This window comes from Symsagittifera roscoffensis, chromosome 6 (genome assembly GCF_963678635.1).
Source record: "Symsagittifera roscoffensis chromosome 6, txSymRosc1.1, whole genome shotgun sequence".
Classification (NCBI taxonomy): domain Eukaryota; kingdom Metazoa; phylum Xenacoelomorpha; order Acoela; family Convolutidae; genus Symsagittifera; species Symsagittifera roscoffensis.
In genome coordinates this window covers 23,723,895-23,746,263 of record NC_087067.1, presented here as the reverse complement: position 1 = coordinate 23,746,263, position 22,369 = coordinate 23,723,895, and the positions used below count along the sequence as shown (strand labels likewise).

Genomic DNA, 22,369 nt, shown 5'->3' with positions numbered 1-22,369 from the left:
ATTCCTATAGATGTTAAATTTGTCAAGAATTATTGCTCCTGTCGTCACATTTTCAGTTAATACCTGTCATCATGTCCCTGTTAGACAAATCATATCGTAGATGTTGTTAGATTGGACGGCTTTCGGATGCTTCTGACATTATAGAGTAGTAGATTAGCTTTTTGTCTTAGTCAATTGTTGACTGATGTTTCAGATTTAGGCGATATCACTATCCATTGGTTTCCATTTTTTAGTGTAGCTTGCCATCCCTTCGACTAAAGTCTTTCTCATTTTGCCCCTGATCTATAAGTTCTCTTCTTTTGTTTAAAGATTCGTTTTCTATCGCGGCTTCTTCGTTTGTTAGTTCATTGCTTATGAACACTGCAGCTCCATAGTTTTTCAGTTTTCGTGCTAATGATAAGATCAACCGTTTCAACCATACATTTGGCAGTTGAAGAAGTATCGTTCTGTCACGATCATTACCTCTTTGGCCTAGTCTAATCAAATCGTGGAATTTACATTCAACCTCCATATGAGTCAGGATTTTTCGTACTTCGGAGAAGTCGTGTTCTTGGCGCTTTCTAGGATCCTTGTCATCGCTCTCTTTCACTCCTCTTATCCTTATCCTTATATATGTCTGGTTATTGTTATTGTTTTTGTCCGATGTGGTTAAGTTTGATTCCTTTTGATTTGGTTTTATTTCTGTTTGTTTTGCTGGTTTTGATAGTGTGTTTTTAAATTCCGAGACTATCTCCTTAAGTTCTTTCATCTCATTTTCCATTTTTTCAAGTTTCTCCTTCTTTACTGCGTCTGGTTTTGCCAGTAGTGACTTTATTTTTTCTTGTTGGTTTGCCGAAACGCACGTGTTACACAGTAAAAGTATATTCATGCCTAATTCTTTTATACCTGACAATGCGTTGTTACTAAGTTTGGTGCACTTTGCTGTCAGATGCATTCTACATCCGCAGGTTATGCAATCAAAAGATTGCTCTCTTGCATTTATATTGCTATTGCAAGTTTTGCATGTATTTTCCGCCATTATGGTGGTGTTTTTTATTTCAACCGGTGGTGCCTAAGGGCACCTTTGGAAGAAATAGGACAGGGACACAAGTTCTCTCCGGTGGTACCTAAGGGTACCTTTGGTAAAAAACTTCGGGACTTGTTTTAGTATTGAATGACCGGTGGTGCCTAAGGGTACCTTTGGAAAATCAATTCTAAAAAATACTAACTGTTCTACTGGCGTGGTTGATACAAATGGCTACAGTTGCAGTTGTTTGTTTTGCAGTTGACAACTTTCGTGTTTCCTGCGTCGTTCAATTCTTTTCTGTATTTCGAATACAAAACTTTTTCTTTCACTAGATTTTTGACGTTGTTCAGACCGTCGTTGTTCAGGTGAATTTTATCTAATTTGAAATAGCGTCTGCCAGACGTGAAACTGCTGACACTCTGATATTCACACTGAACTTTTTGTTTGAATCTGAGAGATATTCATTCTGCTCTTGCTTTGACGATATCGTTCGTTACACTCGCTCTTTCTCTCTTTTTGTCGCGTTCAGGAATTCCCAGGGCAAAGACGCTGCTGCGGGTTCTCTGGCAAGCAAAATCAGCAAGTTCTATCAGATCTTGCGCAACTTTTTGCGGAGTCTTCGACGAGGGCTCGAAACCGTCAAAGAGGTCGTTTCCTCCAGTGAAAAGTAGGATGATTTCAAAGCGGCCTGCGGGTTGAATATAGTCGTATAAGTGCCTGATGCTGGCCCCAGGGAGCGAAAAGATGTTGAGGTTTCCGGCTTCTAGCAACCTCGCCTGGGAATCCGCAAGGAATAGGTACTTTGTTGGTGCTTCTTTGAATATATGAAACCTCGAATATCCAGTCATAAAATCTTGTTTCTAAAATCCTCCCATTGGAGGCCTTCCACACAAGATTTGAGACATCATTATATAAAACACACTAAATAATAAGTTTAATATTTTAAATTAGATCGAAAGTTTGTTTGTCGCACTGATAGTACCTGTTCATTGAGTGGCTTATAGTTTCTGAAAGCAAGCTCTAGTTATGGTACATAATCTTATTGTTCCGACCATTGAAAATGGGGAGGAACTTTGTATTCTGGTGTGTTTTTTGTTTTGGTTTTCCACGCAAAATCAGCTACCACAAAATTCATCGGACAGGGTTGAGTGATATATAATATTAAAGCTCTTTCAATCTTTAATTTTATTCAATCGTGTCGAGAAAAACCGGTTTGAAATTTGGGATTTTCCTAATTTCGAGCTAATTAGTAGGGTAGTAAGTAATTACAATAGTTTAATTAAGCTTAACTTAAGCCGTGAAAACTTAGTTTTACTCTAGTAAAGGTAGCTTTTGGAGGTTTTTAGCGCAATTTTGGGAATCAAAAACTTTTGAAATTTTTTTTTTCAATTGACTTATGTCACTCTCAAATATGCTTAAGTTTTAATTTTATGTTCCGATTTTTATCACAACATGCAGAAGTAAACGACACCAAATTGAGAAAACATTTTACTGTTTTTTGAAGACTGGTCGGAACATTCTGTGCTACTTGCACAGTACCGGCTATCCTTGTTATTATTTTGGTTACAGCAGATTTGTAAATGGCGACGGATGTTCAACATCATATACATCACCAGGCACAGAATTCAAATAGTTACAACAATGCTGCCAAACTTGCCCTGCTTCAACAATCTGTATTGCGCAGCAGAATGCCACCTGGTCCCATTTTTACCAATACAGGATTAACACCAGAGGAACTTCTGGCTGCGAAAAAGCCTTTTACAAGAAAGTCCGTGGATTATAATGCGTCAATGATCAATATGATAGAGGTTGGGATTCTTTCTCGAATTTTTATCAAATTTAACAAACTAAACGTCGATGAACGAAATAAATTATGTACTAACGGGATTACATGAGTATGATATGATTTTTCTGAACTCTTTTGTAGAACCGGATCTGGCAACGCGACTACCGAGATCGACCTTTGGTCCAACCGGACCCCGGATACATACCTCTGATGACGCCATCGCTGGATTATCCGGAGAACGCGGCCAACTCGGTCGCAACCAAGTTTGTGCGCACAGCTATGAACAAAATGAAATGTCCTGTTTTTAGCATCACGGTTAGTAATTGTCTCGAAATTAACTTCAAGTTACCAATAATCGGAGACAAAATCTAATAGTGACTGACTGCAAAGTAGAAAAAACAAAAAACAAATCGGAAATGCTTGTTCAAGAAAAAATCTTTTATGGACAATTTTCATTTATCAACGCACTGGTCAAGTTAATTACAAGCAATCGCTTGTGTTATGATACGATATCACTTACTTTCCGATTATATTGCACTTTTTTGTGTTTACACTTGCGAGCATCACTGTATTATTATGAAGCTTCTTTTTTTCTAACCTAACTCGCAAATAAAAGTGTCCATTAAAAGTGTTGACTTATAATCACGATCTGTAGCATTGGAAATTTCTTAGTTTTAGTATCTGTTCTCTGCTTTATAGTGGCTAGTGTTCGTGATTTATTAAGCCTCCGTGGCTGAGTGGTTAGTGCGTGAGACTCATAATCTCTAGGTTGCAGATTGAATCCGAGACGTCGAGGAATTTAACCTAATTCGAGGCTTATTTCTACTTTTTCTTATTAGATTTTGTAGAGCTGCTTTTTGTCATGTTCTCACTGGTTTTTGCGAAATGCAGCTTGGTCTCTGTGTAAATTTCTTTGTTCAGTTTAATGCATTTTATCCTTTTAAATCGACCCCTTTAATACAATTGTTGATGAGAATATTTAAATACAGGCTATCGTATTTGGCCAAAGGAAAAGACGTTATATTTGTGCTCGGCCTAGTTTTTGTTAGACAATGGCCAACTTTTGTTAAAGAATTTCTGCGAAATTTTTTAAGTACCATCTGAAAGACATCAGTGACCGTGAGCTTTGTAACGGAGGTTTGACAATTGTAACTTTGGAATGATTAAAGCCTCATATTTCACTATTTTGTAATCGAAATCATTACCCTTGCGGTAAGCAAGGGTGTTGCAACTGTGTACTAGACTCTTCCCCGCTAACTTTGATTACAGTGGCGCGAAAAGTTATTTCTATGAAACCCCTTTTTGTCATAATTAAACAAATGAATGACTTGTTTTGCCTGCATATGTGACTTGGCTGCACGCGAAGAGTTGCATATTAATTTTTGTCGGTGAGGAAAGTTTTCCTGTAGACTTCCGGTGCTGGGGTCGGCTCTACTTATTTCGGTTTATTTTCCTATTGTTTTAGTTATATTTACTTCCTCTAGTAGTAACGATTCTAATCTACCGAGAAATTTTGGTAAAATCTAAATAACCATCTCAAGCATTCCATAATTAGGTTCGGCTAAAATAGTTCGTCAAATATAATATCGGCTTAGTCACCTTGTTTTGGGCCTTTTAAGGACAAATCAACTTTTTGTGTTTTGAAAGGATGTGAATTTTCGTGTTGGCAATTACTAGCCCAAAATGTTTTATGGTATTTTAGTTCTCGGCTCAACGATCGTCTACTCAATTTTTGTCGGCTTGCGTGGCGCTCGATAATTTTTTGAATCTTAACTTAACGCTGTTGATTGAGTTTGGAGAAGTATGATCCTCAATTTGAAGATCTTCGAGACAAACGTTTGATGGTTTTTTAGATGATTTTTTCCGACATTCTGGCCTCCCCCATTTTCTACTTTTGAGTTGCATCGCCTGTTTTTGAATTTCCATTGAGCCTATATGTTTGTTGGTATCAACGCGTTCCAATGCGAGAAACACCCCTTTTTACTATTGTGTGGAGCTTAAAAAATGAAATCATTTCTTTTTTGAAACTTTTAATTTATTTCATTGCACTTGCAAGAGCAGGTGTCGTGCAATCTACTTGTACTTTTGCGCGGAGATGTAAAAAACGAAATTATATCCTTTTTGAATTTGTTTTTTTTTCTATTGCATTTGGCGGAGCGGGTGTCTTGTAATCTGCTTATGTTTATCGACTTGCTTACCAAAGCATGTGTGTTTTCTTGTATTTCATTTCAAGTTCTTCGGTCAAAACAAGTTCTTCGGTCTATTTTGATGTTTTTCGAATTTTTAGCTATGAGTTTGTATAGTTTCCTTATCGTTTTTTGTATTTTTTCCGCTTCAAAGATTTCCGCGACTTTATTGGTTTTGACTATGTTATATCAGCTTAGTTGCCTCGTAATGCGGCGTTTGAATGTCGGAAATGCGTTTGTTTTTTGTAAGAGGATCGTAAATGAGTTTCAAAATATAGTAATTCACATTGAATTTGACTCGATCTAGCCAAACTTATAGGTTTAAGTGAAAACAAAATGATTAATGATTTTCAAATTTACAAACTCAATGTTTTTGAAACTTTTCCCCAATTTGGTTCGACTCAGTAGCTTTCATTTTATTTTTTTCCGGTAGCTCCTGTGATTTTTTCTGCTGTCTCGCAAGTGATGCCATAAATATTTTTTCTTGAATCTTTCTGATTAGTCTTTCTCTGTATCACAGGTTTTGTATGTAGTGGAGAAGCGCACAATAACTTAAATCCATTGGCGTCATCTATGATATTTTGCCAAGTATACGCGAAGTGAAATTTTGCCAATCTTCAACTCTGATCGAACGAATTGAAGTTTTTCTTTGCTAGATAAAATCAACAGGGAAGCAGAGCTTGTTAAGTGCGCATGAACGAAGCAACTAATCTTTTATTTGTTGAGTTTTGTGCTTTAAAATGTTCACATTTACGTTTTAGTTATTTGAGTTTTTTTTTACACTGGCGATCAGCGTAGTGTAATACTATGAACTTTCCTTTTTTCTAACTTAACTAGCAAGTAAAAGTGTTCACTTTTATGGAAATTTCACTGTAGCATTGGAAATTTCATAGCATCTGTTCGTTGATTTATTTGTGGCTAGTGTTTGTTTTCCATTAAGCGTCCGTGGCTGAGTGGTTGGTGCGAGAGATTCATAATCTCTAGGTCGCCGTAGATCGTAGGTTCTAATCCGAGACGTATCCGATTTTTTTTTACTATATCGTGGCTTATTTCTGCCTTTTTTTGCACTTTAAAGAGCTAATTTTTGTCGTGTTCAAGATTTTCAATTGCAATTGGAAATTTAAAATTCGTTTCTTACCAGCGGAAAAATTTTTTAAATTTATCATTTTCTCCAATTGAACTAGATGTATCAAAAAAGATGTAGTCAATGAAGTTTTTCAAATTGAAAGAACTCTTGTGCGATATATTTTGTTGCAACTCAAATGTTTGCACTCAGTCATTTTTTTTTTGGTTTTTTGAGCTCAAACACTTGAACAGTTGTCTGCTGGCTATATTTTCAGTCCATGTTTTCAAAGTTAAGCGCGTCTAGCAATGACTTCTTTTGGTCAAAGTAGTCTCTGTGTTGGTTAATCAGTCTTGATTTCAATCGCCCAGTGGGCCAGTTTTGCTGTTTTTCGAATTTTTATTCAATTTTAAGAGCTTAAACTTTTTCTTGCATGAGACTCTCAAAACTAGAAAAAGTTGAAGAAACGCGAGAACTCAATATACGAAACTCAATGTTTTTCTTAAAAAGAAAGGCTATGTGTTGCTTCAAAAATTATCGATAAGTTGAAGGTATTTCAAGTGAGTTTCACTTGCGAGAGAGCAAGTGTACTTGTAATTGGAAGTAGATTTTTTCCGCTAACAATTTCTTAAAAATCTGTAAAAAAAAAAATCTGTGCCTTTATCTATTATTTAAGCTCAGTTGTTCCGTGCCCTTTCCATTTGGTCTAGTGATGTGCCTTGGGAGCCTCAACCTCAACATCATGTTTTAGACGTAGTTTTCTAAATTCTTTTAAATTAATTTTTTCGACTGTGACTTCGGTCTTAATTTCTATACACTAGCTTGCAGTGCTATGTTTATGATGTATCGCAACTTTTTTCAAATTTTTCGTTTCAATCTTATTTTTTGGCGTCATAAACAATATCAGTATCAATTTTTCTTGCGGGGGCTAAAAATTGATCGAAAAAAATGAGCGTATAATGATAATCATCCCATGGAAAAAACCTTGGAAGTCAGTCACTCCAAATATTTCCTTATACCATTTTACTTCGTCACGTTCTTATTGCGATTTTCAAACATGACCTGCACGATTCATATATTTTATTTTTGTGAGATTAAAAAGAAAATTTATTTGTTTCTAAGTAACCTGCAAATCCATTGCTATCTGGAAATTGTGATTGACCATTAGTGCCAAAAGTGGAATATAATTTAACGAGTTTTCCAGTGGTAATAAAATGTTTCCAATCAATCCAGTGTTATCGAATTAGATTAATTAATTTATATGTCAAAAAATGAAAATCAGAAAATACTCTAAACTGAAATTGTTTTTCAGTGGATTTTTTTAATTTGGATTTTTTCGGTTTCCTTGCGTTAATTGGAATATTTTTGATTTTTTTCAAAGTTGTAAAGGTTTGCGAAATCAGAATAAAGACTTTTCGGGCTAACAACTTGTTTAACATAATCCTTGGTGTCTTGGCTCATAATGAATTCAAATTCCGAGCGTCTCCGGTACACTTAGTTTGGAGGTAAAGAATCTGTTTGGGGCCGCAAAGTTCTTGGATTCGGATCTGACCAGGACTTTTTTTAATGGAAAATATTCCGTTTAAAAAAATGGCTTATTGCTTGTTTGCTTATATTTTCTCGTCTTAGTTGCCTTATCGCAGATTTTGTTTTGCTATATACAGTTTTCATACTAGTTGCTTTTTATATTTTCATTTGCTGCTGCAATTTGTTATTCTTCTTTCCTTGACTTCGTTTTTTTTTGCTTTTGAACCAAATGATTTTGGCTTAAATTTTATCGGCTCACTAACCTGGTTTTGGGTCGGAATCTCAGAAAAGTATTTCAGGTGCAAATTTTTTCATGGCAACAGTTTTTTTTTCGATAAAAACTTCTGTTTGTGAATTTTTATTGAACGACATCCAACTTGTTTCTGTACGCATTTCCCGCAAATAGAAAATCATTCCAGACAGTGTTTTGAAGTTTTTTAATTGTGGTTTTTTCAAAAATGTTTCCTTTTTCTTTGGACTTAGTTGTTTCCTTTCCGGTAGCTTGCACTGCTATTTTGTGATATCGCAAGTGATGCGAAGCGCTTCGCCTCCTTGTATGCTATCAGTCCTTTTTTCCTAGGTAACTCGCAGTATTCAAGGCCTAGTTTTTTTGAGCTAAGATGTTTCGGCGCATTTTCAATACTTATTTTAACCGTCTGTTGCTCCATTTTGCCGCAAATTTTTTCATGGCAACAGTTTTTTTTTCGATAAAAACTTCTGTTTGTGAATTTTTATTGAACGACATCAAACTTGTTTCTGGACGCATTTCCCGCAAATAGAAAATCATTCCAGACAGTGTTTTGAAGTTTTTTAATTGTGGTTTTTTCAAAAAAATTTCCTTTTTCTTTGGACTTAGTTGTTTCCTTTACGGTAGCTTGCACTGCTTTTTTGTGATATCGCAAGTGATGCGAAGCGCTTCGCCTCCTTGTATGCTATCAGTCCTTTTTTCCGAGGTAACTCGCAGTATTCAAGGCCTAGTTTTTTTGAGCTAAGATGTTTCGGCGCATTTTCAATACTTATTTTAACCGTCTGTTGCTCCATTTTGCCGCTTTGGCTTGTGTTTGAGCAGTTCAGATTTGGTCTTGGGTATTATTTTTTAAGGTATCAATGCAAGTGAAAATTAGAATAAAATTTCAAACTATCCAATGGAATTTTTATTACTTGAAATTGATGGCCTATAAAATTGATGGCTTATTTATCGACAAGTTGCAGTCAAATTCAATCAAATGCAGTCAAATTCACTCAAGCTCGTAACCTAAAGATTTGCTTCATAACCAGAGTAGTGCGTTTAAAAAGTCGAATGCCAATCACAATCTAGATAAGAAAACAAACGCACGAAGTATTTTCTTTTCTCTGTTTTGATTGGCTCACGACGTGTCTATTTTATGGCATGTCTACTTTTTGCTACGTAAGTACAGTGCTGATTTAAATTAACCGGACAAAACGCGTTAAACTTGAAATTTAAAACGCGTTTTTTTTAAATTGGGTTGAGTTTAGGTGAAAACTTATGCGACAAAACTTGCTTCAAATTTTAGCAGAATTAATATGGTGTAATTTGTTTTGCGAAATTCGGGCCCAAAATTTTACCCCAAAAATGGGTCATTCTGGCTTTTCTTAGTTAATCAAAAATTACTCCAAAAATACCCAGTCGATCACAGACATAATTATATCAAAGTGAGCCCCTTACGTAGCCTAACAAACTTTAAGAAGGGTATATTCTCCAAAACATTGTATAAGTTGATTTATTTTTGTTTGATAGACAAAAAAGGTCGTTTTTGCTATATAAAACAGCATTTTTTTATTTGAAAACAATTTTTAAACAATTTGCATTTTTTTTGGAGAATATACTCTTCTTAAAGTTTGTTGGGCTACGTAAGCGGCTCACTTTGATATAAATATGTCTGTGATCGACTGGGTATTTTCGGCGTAATTTTTGATTAACTAAGAAAAATCAAAATGACCCATTTTTGGGGTAAAATTTTGGGCGCGAGTTTCGCAAAACAAATTACGCCCTATTAATTCTGCTAAAATTTTAAGCAAGTTTTTCTTCATAAGTTTTCACCTAAACTCAACCCAATTTAAGAAAAACGCGTTTTAATTTTCAAGTTTAACGCGTTTTGTCCGGTTAATTTAAATCAGCACTACTAAGACAAGCTTTAAATGAGTACGGTGATGATCAAAAAACGATTTCATCTAGCTAACAGCTTAAGAGGCCATTTGGAAGTAGCTTTGAAGTTAAATCGAAGCGATGTAAAGGCAAAACGCGATAGATGTTAGAGAACTTATGTGGCTGATTTTTTTTAAAAATAGCCATCAGTCAACGCAGTATCTGTAGCGAACATTCGCTAAAAAAAAACTGAGTAGGAAATGAAGTTTTGACCCTGAATTGTGACCGGCTTCAAGCTCGAAGATCAATCCCTGAAGTGCAATCAACAAATGAAAATCGAAATATAAATAATTAAAAATACAATGTTAAACAAGGACAACAGTTTTTGAAGAAAAATGACTAAAAAAAATAGACAAAAATCATAATTTTTTTCTATTTTCGATTCCCAAAATGGCATTAAAAATTTCCAAAAACTTATTTTACTCGAGTAAAATTAAAATTAAGCATAATTAAGCTATTATAAATGGCCTAAATTAAGCATAAATAAGCGTGCTCACTCGCTTTACTCGCTCGAGTTTGACGAAAAATCAAAAAATTCAAACCAATTTTTCTCGACACCGGGAAATTTTTTGAAAGTTTTATGTTCCAATCACGACTCAAAGGGTTTTTATATGATATATCACTCAACTCTCTCCGATGATTATTTGTGGTAGCTGATTTTGCTTGGAAAAAAACTAAAACACGACTGAATACAAAGTTCGTCCCCATTTTTCAAATGGTCTGAACAATAAAGCATGAAATAGCAGTTAAGCTTGGTGGAAAAAGTTTTATCAAATCGGAATATAGAATTTTTATAAGTGAATAACTTGTCAAGCAGAATCAATGAATTAATTCGTTCATTCTCATGTCAACTCTGTTTGCGTCAAAAACAGAATAATTTAGTTTTCGTCAAACAAAAGACATATTTTGAGCAAGTTGGCATTTTTAATATACCTCGTTCTATTTGGAATATTTTGTGTGTTTTGGTATTTAAAAGTTAATGAGCTAAGTAATTAAATCACTCATATAGGTCGTGTTGATTTCGTTTCGTTTTTTTTTCGGAAAACGTTCTTTAATTTTCAGCGGCATAAAAAATTACCTAAAAATTTTTTGCTTGGGTAAGTTTTATTTTTTTAAATCAAAAAAACAGTTAATCATAAAAAAGTTCTTGAATTTCCGAAACAACGCAGTTCCGAATTCTTGAATTTCCAAAGCAATGCAGATGAATTTCAAGACTAAGCTAGCATGTATAGAGTGGTGCTTGTTTAAGTGTTCAGGGCCGAGATTGCAGGTATAGAATAGAAGTTACTCTTGTGTTTGTGTTGTAGTGGACTCCGAATGGGCGGAGATTGCTGACTGGGTCCTCCAGTGGGGAGTTCACTCTGTGGAATGGACTGCAGTTCAACTTCGAGACCATCTTGCAGGTCAGTCACCCCAAGTATGATAGCTTTAAGTATCCCACGCTGCTTATTTCACTTTTTGGTCCCTTTTTGTGATATAAATCTGCTTTCTATCTTTCAAGCAACTCTTTTTGGAGTTCTGAGTAAATTCATAATTGTGTTCTACAGCAAAAATGGTATACTTGAGTTTAGTGGATTAAGGGGGGACGCCCCCACCCTCAAGAATTCGACTCCCTGACTACCAAAAGGCTCCCCCTTTGGTACTTTTCTAAGATCTCCATTTTCGGCTGGTTGACCCTAAATTTTTTCTATAGGCGCCTTACGCGACAATTTTTTACTAAATTTGAGGGGGGGGGGGGGCGCCAAAAAAACGCAATTTTTTGGTCTAATTTTTTTTCCAGCCAGAAATGCTTTTTCTTTTCTGTTTACGTTATTTGAAATCTAGTAAAAAATGAATAATAGCTAGAAACATAATCATCATAACAAAAGAAACTCATATCGCAATTTAAATTGTTATAATTATAATTGTACATCCGAAAAGTGCCTGTTCATTAAAGTGAAAATCTTATTTGGCCTTGCATGAAATTGGCATAATTTTATGATTTGTGTAGGCCCACGATGCTCCAATCCGAGCCATGACCTGGAGCAACACTGGACTGTGGCTTCTGTCTGGAGACCACAATGGATTCATAAAGTACTGGCAAACTAACATGAACAACGTGAAGATGTTTCAAGCGCATCGCGAGGTCATCAGAGACATATGGTGCGTACTAATCATCTGTCTATACTTTATACATCACTCTATTTCATTTCAAGAAAGACAAATACCCAATTCTAAAAACAATAACGTTTTACTCCTTAAATAGATAAGTTTATCAAGTTGTACTTGAGTATTCAAAATAATAATTAATAGTTTTGAGGATTAGGCTTTAAGATAGAGGCATCGTATAAATTCAAATTTTCTTTTGAGCACGAGAGAACGTCATAATGCCGTGTGGATCGTTTTTAATTATGTGATTGTTTAAGGTTGTAATCTCAGAAAAAATTGGGTATTTTCTCTTCTCGAAATGTTCTTTCAATTTGAATACAATTTTTGGAGTACATCTGTTTTGAACTGTGCCTAAGATGAGAGTTGAGGTGTTCATAGATGGTTTCCAAGTCTTGCAAGGTCTTCAAAGACTCCGTAGTTATACTATGCGGAGCCATAGTTTGAAAGCTGGAGAGTGTTGAGTTGTGTTGTGTTGTCCAGCTTTTCCCCCACCGACAACAAATTCGCCAGTTGCAGTGATGACGCAACTGCCAGGATCTGGGACTTTTACAGTGGGACTGAAGAACGCGTGCTGAGAGGTATGGTATCATCCCCCACACGTGATATGCACAGCTGTCTGTGTGGTTTTTAAGGAGTGATTATTTATCATAACTCTCTCGTGGCTCTTGAAAACATTAAGTAAAGCGCGTTTTTTTAGATTCAAAGGACTGCTAGTTTTCGGTAACAGCTTGTTGCTTTAATCGCGTTTCACCAAAAATTGCATTTTTATAGTGCGTTCCCCTCAATATTAGTCTATAGAAGCTTCTACGAGGCACGTTTAGGGTTGAACGGCCAAAATGGAAGTAAAATAATACTATGGGGGTCCTTCGGTTGGAGAAAGATTTTGGGGTCCTTTGGCGAAAAATTTGTAATATAGGTTGGCTGGGATTGTCTGTGCCATTCGGACGAGACTATGTTGTTTCAAATCTCGATTTAACGAAATATTGACTCCGCTTTTGGCAGTTTATCTGGTTGCATGTGCAATACAGGATTTTTTGAGGAGTGGCCAAGTTCATTTTCTGCGCTCTTCAAATTTTATCAAGGCTCGATTTTGCAAAAATTTTGGCAGTTTTGAAAGTTTTTTTTCTACCGAAACGCGCGTTCTCCCTCAAAAGGCGTCTTGCGTAAAATAGTACCAAAATCGGAGATTATTTTGTTGGTGGGGGTAGATTCCCCTTGGGTGAGGGGAACGTCCGCTTTGCGCCCCAAATCCACTAATGAGGGGTTGTCTACCCAAATAGCTTGGGATCCTTGAAAGAAACAAGAGCCACCGAGAAGTTTTTGAATTCAACTTTGTAATTTATTTATCTGAATATATTTTTTGGAATGCGGGAAAGTTTGGTTCGTAATTTGTTTTCATCAATAACAAATAATTCAAGTTTTTGATCAAAATGTTTTCCTTTCTACTTTTCACTCTCATTTATTTCTATGGATTCATTTCTGCGATGTTCTCAAAATCTGGGTTTTCATTTTAAACTTTCTGAAAATAAATTTTGCTTCCAAACTCAGTTTTTCCAAAGATTGAAATTAGGACTAGCCTCGATATAGGTCTTAGAAAGTATAGTGATATTATTATGAACCTCGAAGGAAGATGTATAAAGCTGCAAAAAGTTCAGATTGACAGAATTAAACTAGAAGGACAAATGATCGATATCAGAAAGTTTTTGCTGTGAAAAAAGCTGCGAGTCTGCTCCGAATCGGCACATCGCTCTTTTAAATTAATTTTGTTAATCCGACCTTTTTGCAAGAGATCATGATGACCTGCAAATTTGAGGGCTGATTTTAGGCCATGGTGCGGATTGCAAGACGATTCACTGGCATCCGACCATGAACTTGTTGGTTTCTGGGAGTAAAGATGCGCAGCAGCCGATGAAGTTGTGGGATCCGAAGAGTGGTCGCAGTCTGAACACTCTCTTCCCCCACAAGGCAGCCGTCACTGTGTGTCGCTTCTCCCCAAATGGCAGTTGGCTAGTGAGTGGGTCCAGGGACCACATGATGAAGCTGTTCGACATCCGAAATATGAAGCAGGAGCTCACCACCCTCAGAGGACACAAGAGGGAAGTGCTATGTGAGTGAACTACAATGCCACCATACAACTACAAATTTTGACTCTTCTACGTTCTTCCGCTCCGCTCATCCCAGCACATACAACTATCACTTTTTTTAGCGTAACCCTTGATAAGAGGTTGCACATTAAGACCAATTTTTTATGTTTAGATTACATGCCCAATGACATCACCATGCCAAATTTCACGGCAATTGTACTGCGTAAACAATCACTAAGAATTTTATAAATAGATTGTATGTAGTGTATGTGCTCTTGTATAGAAAGAAAGGGAATAATTTAGTTTTTTTTCTCGAAACTTGTAATAGTTTGAACTTCGAAAGTTTGAATTTTTGTAATAGTTTTGAATTTAAAATGCATTACAGATCGCAAAGGAAAAGATGTTTTAGCGTACGTTCTTTGTTCATGATTACAAAAAGTCTCCTTCTCCTCGTGATACCGAAACAAGAAAGAACAACGATTGAGATGTGTTTAGGTCTCAATTGGCACCCCTTCTACAGCCAGATGTTGGTGAGCGGTGGAGGAGACGGATCAGTGCTCTACTGGGACATCAGGTAATTACGGGTTTTATTCTCGTGACAGAAGAAGTGAATGTGTGAAAAATTACTACCAATCAACGTCCTGTTATAAACATATCTGCAAATATTGAGCAAATCTGTTGACCAATGTGTTGTTCAGGGGTGGATTTAGGGGGGGGGGCTTTGTACTATTTTGAGATATCCATTTTTGGCCGCCAAAATATACTAACGCCTTTTTTGGAGTGTTTTTTTTTTAAAAATTGCCTGCGGCGCAGAAGTTTAGTCGAAATAGGGTCTTAATGGTGATTTCGGAGAGCTCACAAAATCAATTTGGTCTACCTAAAGCAAGGCCGACAAAATTTTCGGTTTTCTTAAAAAAATTTCACGTTGTAAGTAATCATAGCCGGAAAAAAAATAAGTAATCATAGCCGGAAAATCATTTTGGAGCTCGGAAAATCATTTTCGTCGACCTGAAAAAAAGGCCGACAAAATTTTCGAAAATTTTTTAAAAGCCCGCCTCCCATTAGAAAATCCAAGATCCACCCCTGGTGTTGTTCTATTTTTTTTACCCTTGCTGTTAGCATGGGGGTTGCAATCGGAAACTAAACTTCTTTCACGTAAATAATTTTGTGCATTACACAGCGAAGCGTAGTGTATTATTACGAAGAGTTTTTTTTCTAACCTAAGCCACAAATAAAGGTCCTAATTTGATGGCACTTTCGGTATATTTAATTTAATCATATATAAGCATAGCCATTTTGATGGCATAAGTCGCCGCTTTATTTTTGGCTAGTATTGAAAAAAAAACATTTTTTATGAAATTGTATGGGATTTGTTGTTTTTCGTTTTTTTTGCAACGCTTTGGAAAATTTTTGCTTTTTTAGCAGAAATTTCAGTTTTTCTCAAAAACTACTGCTCTGAGTTTCAAAAAAATGATATCAATGGAAAAACGGCTGGTCTTCTATGTGCTTGCATATTTCGCTAGTCTCTCTTGATTTTACTTCACGTTCTACAGCCTTCGAAAGTTTCAGTAAGGGGATTTTTGACCTATTAGTTATGATGTTTTTTCATCTTCTCAAATATTTATTGCACAAATCTGAGATGAAGGTTTCAATCAAAAGAACATATTATGGGGATCTCCCTTCTCAAGTGGCTATTTCTCAAGTTCGGTAGAAAAAAATATGGCCTTAAACAAGCCCATTTTTTGGCATTTTTGTTAACTTTTGACTTCTCTCAAAAATTACGATCGGAGATTAAGTGGTCAACCGAAAGAAAAAAAAAATTATGCAAATTTTATCAGCGCAAAGGACTATGTTCTGCGTTTTGCAAAAAATATGGCCTTAGAAAATGTCTAATTTTTGAAATTTTGGAAAGTTTTTTTTCAAAAAAAGAATCTGTGGTTCTGAGGTTGATAGTTCATTAAAACTATCATGTCGCTGATATTTTTCCTGCTTTATTTGTGTAAACCTGTTTTTTTTAGAAAAGCTTATATGGATTTCGGAAAATTTCCTTGCTAAATTTTATCCGTTTTTCTCAGAAACTTCGTCACTATTCTCAAAAACTACTGGCTAAATCTGATTTTCAGGGTGCATTCTAAAAAAATGAGGGTGTGGAAAGCAGAGGCTATTCCCATGCTTTAGTAGAGAAAAGTTAATGGATTTAGGCACTTTTTCAAAAACTACCCAGCCAAGTTAGATAAGGACTTCAAACGGAAGAGCAAGTAGTGGTTTTCTCCTTTTAAAAGGTGGTTAATCACCCTACTCAAGCAGAGAAACACTGGGGTTCAGCGTAAAGGCAATTTTTTCGATGTTTTGAAAATGACGCATTTCCGTATAAGTAAAAAATACGAATAAAAATATTAGAACCGGTAGATCCAGTATTAGCTGGTACCACTAGTTTTGTTTCAAGCGAGACTTTTTGCGCTGCGCAGGTGCGAGGACGTGAGACTCCTAATCAACAAGCCGTAGAGCAGATGTGAGAACTTGATGTTTTTAATCTCAACAATATTTTTTTTCAAGGTGTAGTTTTAATCTTTTTCTTCTTTCACTTTGTTTTGCCTATTTAGAGCTCTTTTTTCCATTTTCCTCGCTTGAGTTTGCGAAGCGCAGCTTTGCCTCTGTGTAGGATGTACGAAAAAGAATCATTGAGTTTTGTTAAATGGGACCATTTCGATATGTCCATCTCCATCCGTACTTGCTTCAGTTTTTTTGTTTTCTTTTTTCTTTTTGATCTGCTGAAAAGGTTTCGGCTCATATATATCGGCTTAGCGGCCTCTCTTCGAGTCGTTCGATGTGCGAAAAAAGCTTTTCTCTAAATGTTTGAGGGGGTACTAAGGTTTTTGGCCCATCCTGTCTGCTCAAGAAATGTCAACTTGCTTTGTTACGGCTTTGTAAATTTTGCTACGATGCTAATGTTTTGCATCTTGACTTTCTTTTCACGTTCTGTTTAATTCCTTTGTTAAAAGGAGGGCAAACTTCACCATCGAACAGCAAAACTATTAAGATCACGAAAAACTTGATCGTCTTCTAGCTTCAAAAGTGGTTTTTAATTTTCAAATCTCCCTCCGACAAGTTATATCTTGATCCAGATTTTACACAAGCACAGCGTATTTTGATAGTACCAGGCTACTTTTTTTCAACTTAAGATGCAGATATTAGTACTTTTTCTGGTAGCGCTTTTTCCTTAGAAGATTGAATTGGCTATTGAATAGCGTGTGCTTTGAAATTTGTTTGGTAAGTTCACACAGGTGATGCATTTTTCTTTCAGCAAATGAACCGAGGAATGCAGTACAATAATACTGATTCATGCAACAGTACAAATTTCAAAAAAACTTATTTTCATAGCATCAACCCTCTATATTTCCCAAAATTTTTGAAATGCATAATTTTAACACAATTTGGTCATATACTTTCCAATTTATTACATGCAAAATTAGTATATTTGCTTTTAAGGTTTTACATTCAGGTTATTACTTGCAAAAGTGAGTTTTGTGGATTTTGAAGATATCTTTTGCCTCTCTCGCTCGCTTGTCTTTGGTTTCTATAAGCGTCAGTGGCACAATAGATTAGGGCGCTCAACTGGAAAACGTGAGTTTCCGAGGGTAGTAGTTCAATTCCCGTAGAGGTCCCTTCATTTTCAAGATAGTTGGTTTTTTTACCCCTTTGAAGCTGCTTCTTGGCTGTTTATCGCTTGTGTTTGCGAAGTGCAGTTTTACATCTGTGTCTCAAATTGGGTGTGATTGACACTTTTTTTTGATAAAACTAACCCAATTTGAGAAGACTGGATCAATAGACGACTTTTAAGTTGTCTTTCTCAGGAGAGTTTGTTCAAGTTACGGAGTAGTTCTGCTCGAAGTATTTTTTTTTGGTCAGGCTAATTTAGTTTATCAAATTAAAAGCGGCTCTTCTATTTAAAATAATTTTTCATGTTATGAACTGCATTAAAACGTAACAACGTGAATTGTCGATAAATTTTTAACATTTCTTTTATGCAAACTCCGTGTGAACATTTTTTCCATCAGATTCATTTTGTAATTTTACGAGGGTTTGGGAAACTGGAAAAGAGCCTTAAAAGCTACAGTCGATTTTTTTTTGTAACATATTGAAATTATTAAAGCTCGGGCTTCAATATCGGAAGGTGTTCCAGTTTGTTTTTATTCAAAGGACTGTGGAAATTAGGTGCTTTGACGACAATAGAAAAAACGAGATCGACTTGTAGTTTCGAAAATGGATTTTAATTTTTAAAATTCCCAGCTGAACAGTGTTTTCTCAATCTGGGCTAGTTATATCAAAGAAATTTTAATTTTTCTTTGAGTAAATTCAAAGAGCAGTCAGAACATTCAAGTTTTCGAGGTGATTCGAACAGCCGCGTTTTATAAACTAATACTGTGTGTTGCTATAATTCGCATCCTGGCAGTTACTGAATTTTTAGGCCGCCCAATTTTCTCAGATTACTTGTCAAAAATTTTCTCCGTTCAAAAATCGCATGTTCATTTTTTTGAAATTTTTGGGCGTTAAGAAGTGCAAGGGTGAGTTTATTTCAGATAAATGTTTGAAATTTGCGTGTTTTAGTTTGGATAAACAGGTTGGAGGGATAGAAAACGCACACGATGGCATCATTTGGGATGTGAAGTGGCACCCTTTAGGACACATAGTGGCGTCTGCATCCAACGATTTCGCCACCAAGTTCTGGACCAGAAACAACCCGGGAGACCGGATGAGGGACAAGTACAACCTGAAACTGGACGAGGAGTTGGAGACGGAGGAGCTGATGGCCAACCTGGAACCAGATCCGAGGGCAGTTCAACATGACCAGGACATCGGTGCGTATGTGTGTGTACTGTTGTTGCTCTATGTGATGTGCTATCATGTATCTCAATGTAAAATGACTCAACTGGCTAGAAATAATAGTACACAATTAATTCTCAAGAATTAATCAACGAAGTGAGATTAATCGTGTTTTTTTTCAAGAAGAAGTGATCACGCTAGTTTTTTGGAGGGGGGTATTGTTGCAGAGTTGTAGGATAACGAAACGACGAAGGATAACAGCCAAGTAAAAAACGTTGTTTTTTCTTCAACTACTGCTTTTCATGAAAAAACGTGACGTGTTGTAGAAGAGGTGGAGTATCAAGAAGTGGACACTACAATTCCAGCTCTTAATCCGGAGGAGACAGCAGCCATCCCGAAAGAACGCAGGAAGAGATACATGCCGCCCCAGTTCAGTCTGGACATGTTCGGAATGGGAGAGGAGAAAATCAGACGGGGCGACAAGCGAATCGACCCCAGGTCACACATCATTCAAAATTATGCTCTATATTTCATTTACTCTAATGGGAAAAGAGTAACAACCGAGCTCTTAGGCTCTTTGCCGGGTTGCAAAGCTGTAGTGTCTCCGATTAGGTGAACGTGCATTTTTGGATGTATTCATGGGTTGGGAAATACTTATGAAACTTCAAGAACTGTCACGGATTATGTTGGTTCTCTAACTCCCATTCTAGGGTTGTCATGTTTTTAACAAGGTGTTATTAACAGATCTATATTTAACATGTTTTAACATTTTGAGCTTCCATTTCGAATGCAGTCCTTTTTTCATATTTCATCGAAAAAATTACTCGACTAGGCCAATGCTATCTCATCCAATGCTGGATTGGAGCAGTGTTTCTCAACTCTTGGTCTCTTATGGAAAACTCCGAATTTCTTTGGTCGTCGAGAAGGCTGGAGAGCTGGATTTTCTCTTTAAACAACTCGATGAGTGATTAAAAATTCAATTTTGTTTTAAGCGTGTTTTTTTTAAAACATACATAACGTGTTAAAAACGTTTTTGTTAACAATATGACAGCCCTGCCCCATTCTCTGAACTGAGAGGCTTCGAAGAAGTTCGAACCAAGTCCTTTGCGACGCGATAGAAATGTTTCATACTATCAGTCTGGAACCCATAAAATTAGTTCAAAAAATTGTATCTGCGGGTACGTGATTCAGTGTCAATGACTCGGCCCAAGAAAAAGTCACAAAATTAGTTCCCGCTCAAATTATACTCAGCCCAAGAAAAAGTCACAAAATTAGTTCCCGATCAAATATGATTTTCATTGAGTTTAATTCAAATTCGAAGCGCAAATGGCGCAGAAAACGTGGATGAATTTGTTTTAAATATCGACTTTGATTTTGAGAATTCCCAGCGCAATAAACAAAGTATGAATTGCCCCAGTTTTCTCTAAAAGGGTTAGTTTTATGAAAAGAGCGTCAATCGCAAAAAAAATATATGAAATTGAAAATGCTTTACTAATTTGATATATTTGTTCTTCGAATGTTGAACCCCTGCTGGCCATGTTATAACTGGTTAATTGTTGAAATTTAACTTATTTTTAGGTTCAAAATTATGTGGAACTCGTATCAGAGACCGGATTTGTTGCGAGAAGAGTACGATGATCGGAATGTGCCGACTTATGACGGCGATATGCACTTCTACGACAGAAAAGAGCCAATTCTTAATCATGAGGCACCACCGCCTTGGCAGTCAAATAGCAATAGTAGACGGAACCCATTGAGTCGCGGAGGATTTCGAGATCGCGAGGAGTTTGATTATGATGATAGAAACAACCGAGACTTCGATCGGGAACGATTCCAAGACAGAGACGCTCGCTTCTACGAACGAAGGTTTCCCGACGATCCGCCACAAGCCCGAGATCGAGACGACCGACGGGACATTAGGGATCGTGAGCCGTACAACAATAATGGTTATCGCGACAACAGGCCTCCGCCGCCCTTGAGAGACCGGGAGTATCATCCGATGGAGAGACATGACGATGGACCACCTATATATAGAGACACCGATTTTAGAGGGCGACCCCCGCCACCTGATCAAAGGGGACACCACCCGGGAAGTGACATTGATTACAGGAATCCAAACATACCGCCTCCTGTGATTATGCGTCGACCGAACGAAAGAGGTCCAGTGCCACATCCACAGGCTAATAGATTCCCTGAACCCAATGGAAATGGGCCTCATATGAGACCTCCTCATATGATCCAGGTGCCCCCTCCAGTTAGACCAAATGTACCCCAGAGAGCTCCCCCGCCCCGAGGTCCGTCGGGAAAAGGGGGTCTGAATTGGTACTCGTGAATGGTTATATGCGAAAACTTGTTCTGAAATGACTTGTTATAAATTATTAATGAGATTGATTATCTTGCGTTGTGACAGTTTTGTATCCCGAATTTATTTTGCCACTAGTTTTTCGTTGAATATGAAGTGTCAGAAAGTTGGGGCCGTTTTTAAACTTGGAGTATACATTGGTTTGAAAAAAGGAGTATACAAAAGGAGGAAAGATGTACTCAATGATTAGTTTGAAAAGTGCAATTAATGTTTCAGCATTAATGAATCTGTGAAATGTGTTGTCTTTTTTTTTTTCAATAAAAAGTTCTAAAATATATTGATGCTTATTTTTTGGGTGGTTGTTTGGCTCTCTGAGCTTCTTTTTCAAATTAGTTCTTCCGAGCTTGAAAATAATTTCACAGCTTCAATTTATTTTTAATAGCGTCCCAAAGAAAATTCCCTTTTACAAAATTGATCATAGGTTGGCCGGCTTTGTTTTTGATGAATAATATGATCCTTTAATTTTCTGTAACAGGTAAAGCCATACAGATATTTTGGAATAATAATCAATGTAATCAGTAGCGGATTTCGGGGGCCGGGGCGTTGGCGGATACCCCCTTTCAGGGGTTCGAACCCCTGCCGATATCCATTTTTGGTTGGCGGACACTAAAATTTTTCTAAAGTAGCCTTGGGCGCCAATATATACTACGCAGTATATATTGGTTTTCAGTATAGTTTTCAAAAACATGCCTGTGGCGCTCAAAACTTGGTCAAAATGGTGTCTTCATAGTGATTTGGAAGAGCACTGAAAATCAATTTGGTCGACCTAAAAAAAGATGGACGAAAGTTGCGATTTTTTTTGAAAATCCGCCCCCTCCCTCGAGAAAATCCTAGATCCGCCGCTGAATGCGATGAAAATATCGCGTCTGTTATTGTTCCGACCACGCCATAAAGTGTCTGGAAGGAACTATAGCGTACGTTGTTTTTTTTCCAGTCAATATGAGGTACTTCTAGTTGTGGGCGAGTATGGTATCATACCAAAGATTTTTTGATCGTAGTTTGGATTCCAAATAAAAAGCAAAGAAATTGCAGCAGTGTAGAGATGAACTGGTTTGTATTTTTGGCTATTCAGACTTAAATCCAGCGAATAATTTTCACTTAATTTTTTTTGATATGTACTGGACGACCTTTGTGTTTCCCAATTATCTGTTTTGAGAACGTTTCATATTCTGCGGGTGAATCATTTTACCTTCGAAAAAGATCGGTTTTTTAATCC

General features: G+C 36.6%; 1 protein-coding gene across 1 annotated transcript; it reads left to right on the top strand.

Annotated features, from left to right (window-relative positions):
* The first annotated feature begins 2,576 nt into the window (after positions 1-2,576).
* LOC134848287 (pre-mRNA 3' end processing protein WDR33-like) lies at positions 2,577-21,250 on the top strand. The gene is made up of 10 exons (XM_063865680.1): positions 2,577-2,814; positions 2,934-3,107; positions 11,043-11,138; positions 11,726-11,877; positions 12,364-12,461; positions 13,709-13,990; positions 14,463-14,541; positions 18,576-18,826; positions 19,118-19,289; positions 20,370-21,250. Exons 1-10 carry the CDS (start codon positions 2,587-2,589, stop codon positions 21,121-21,123), a joined length of 2,286 nt encoding a protein of 761 aa, XP_063721750.1. The 5' UTR covers positions 2,577-2,586; the 3' UTR covers positions 21,124-21,250.
* The last annotated feature ends 1,119 nt before the right edge of the window (positions 21,251-22,369 follow it).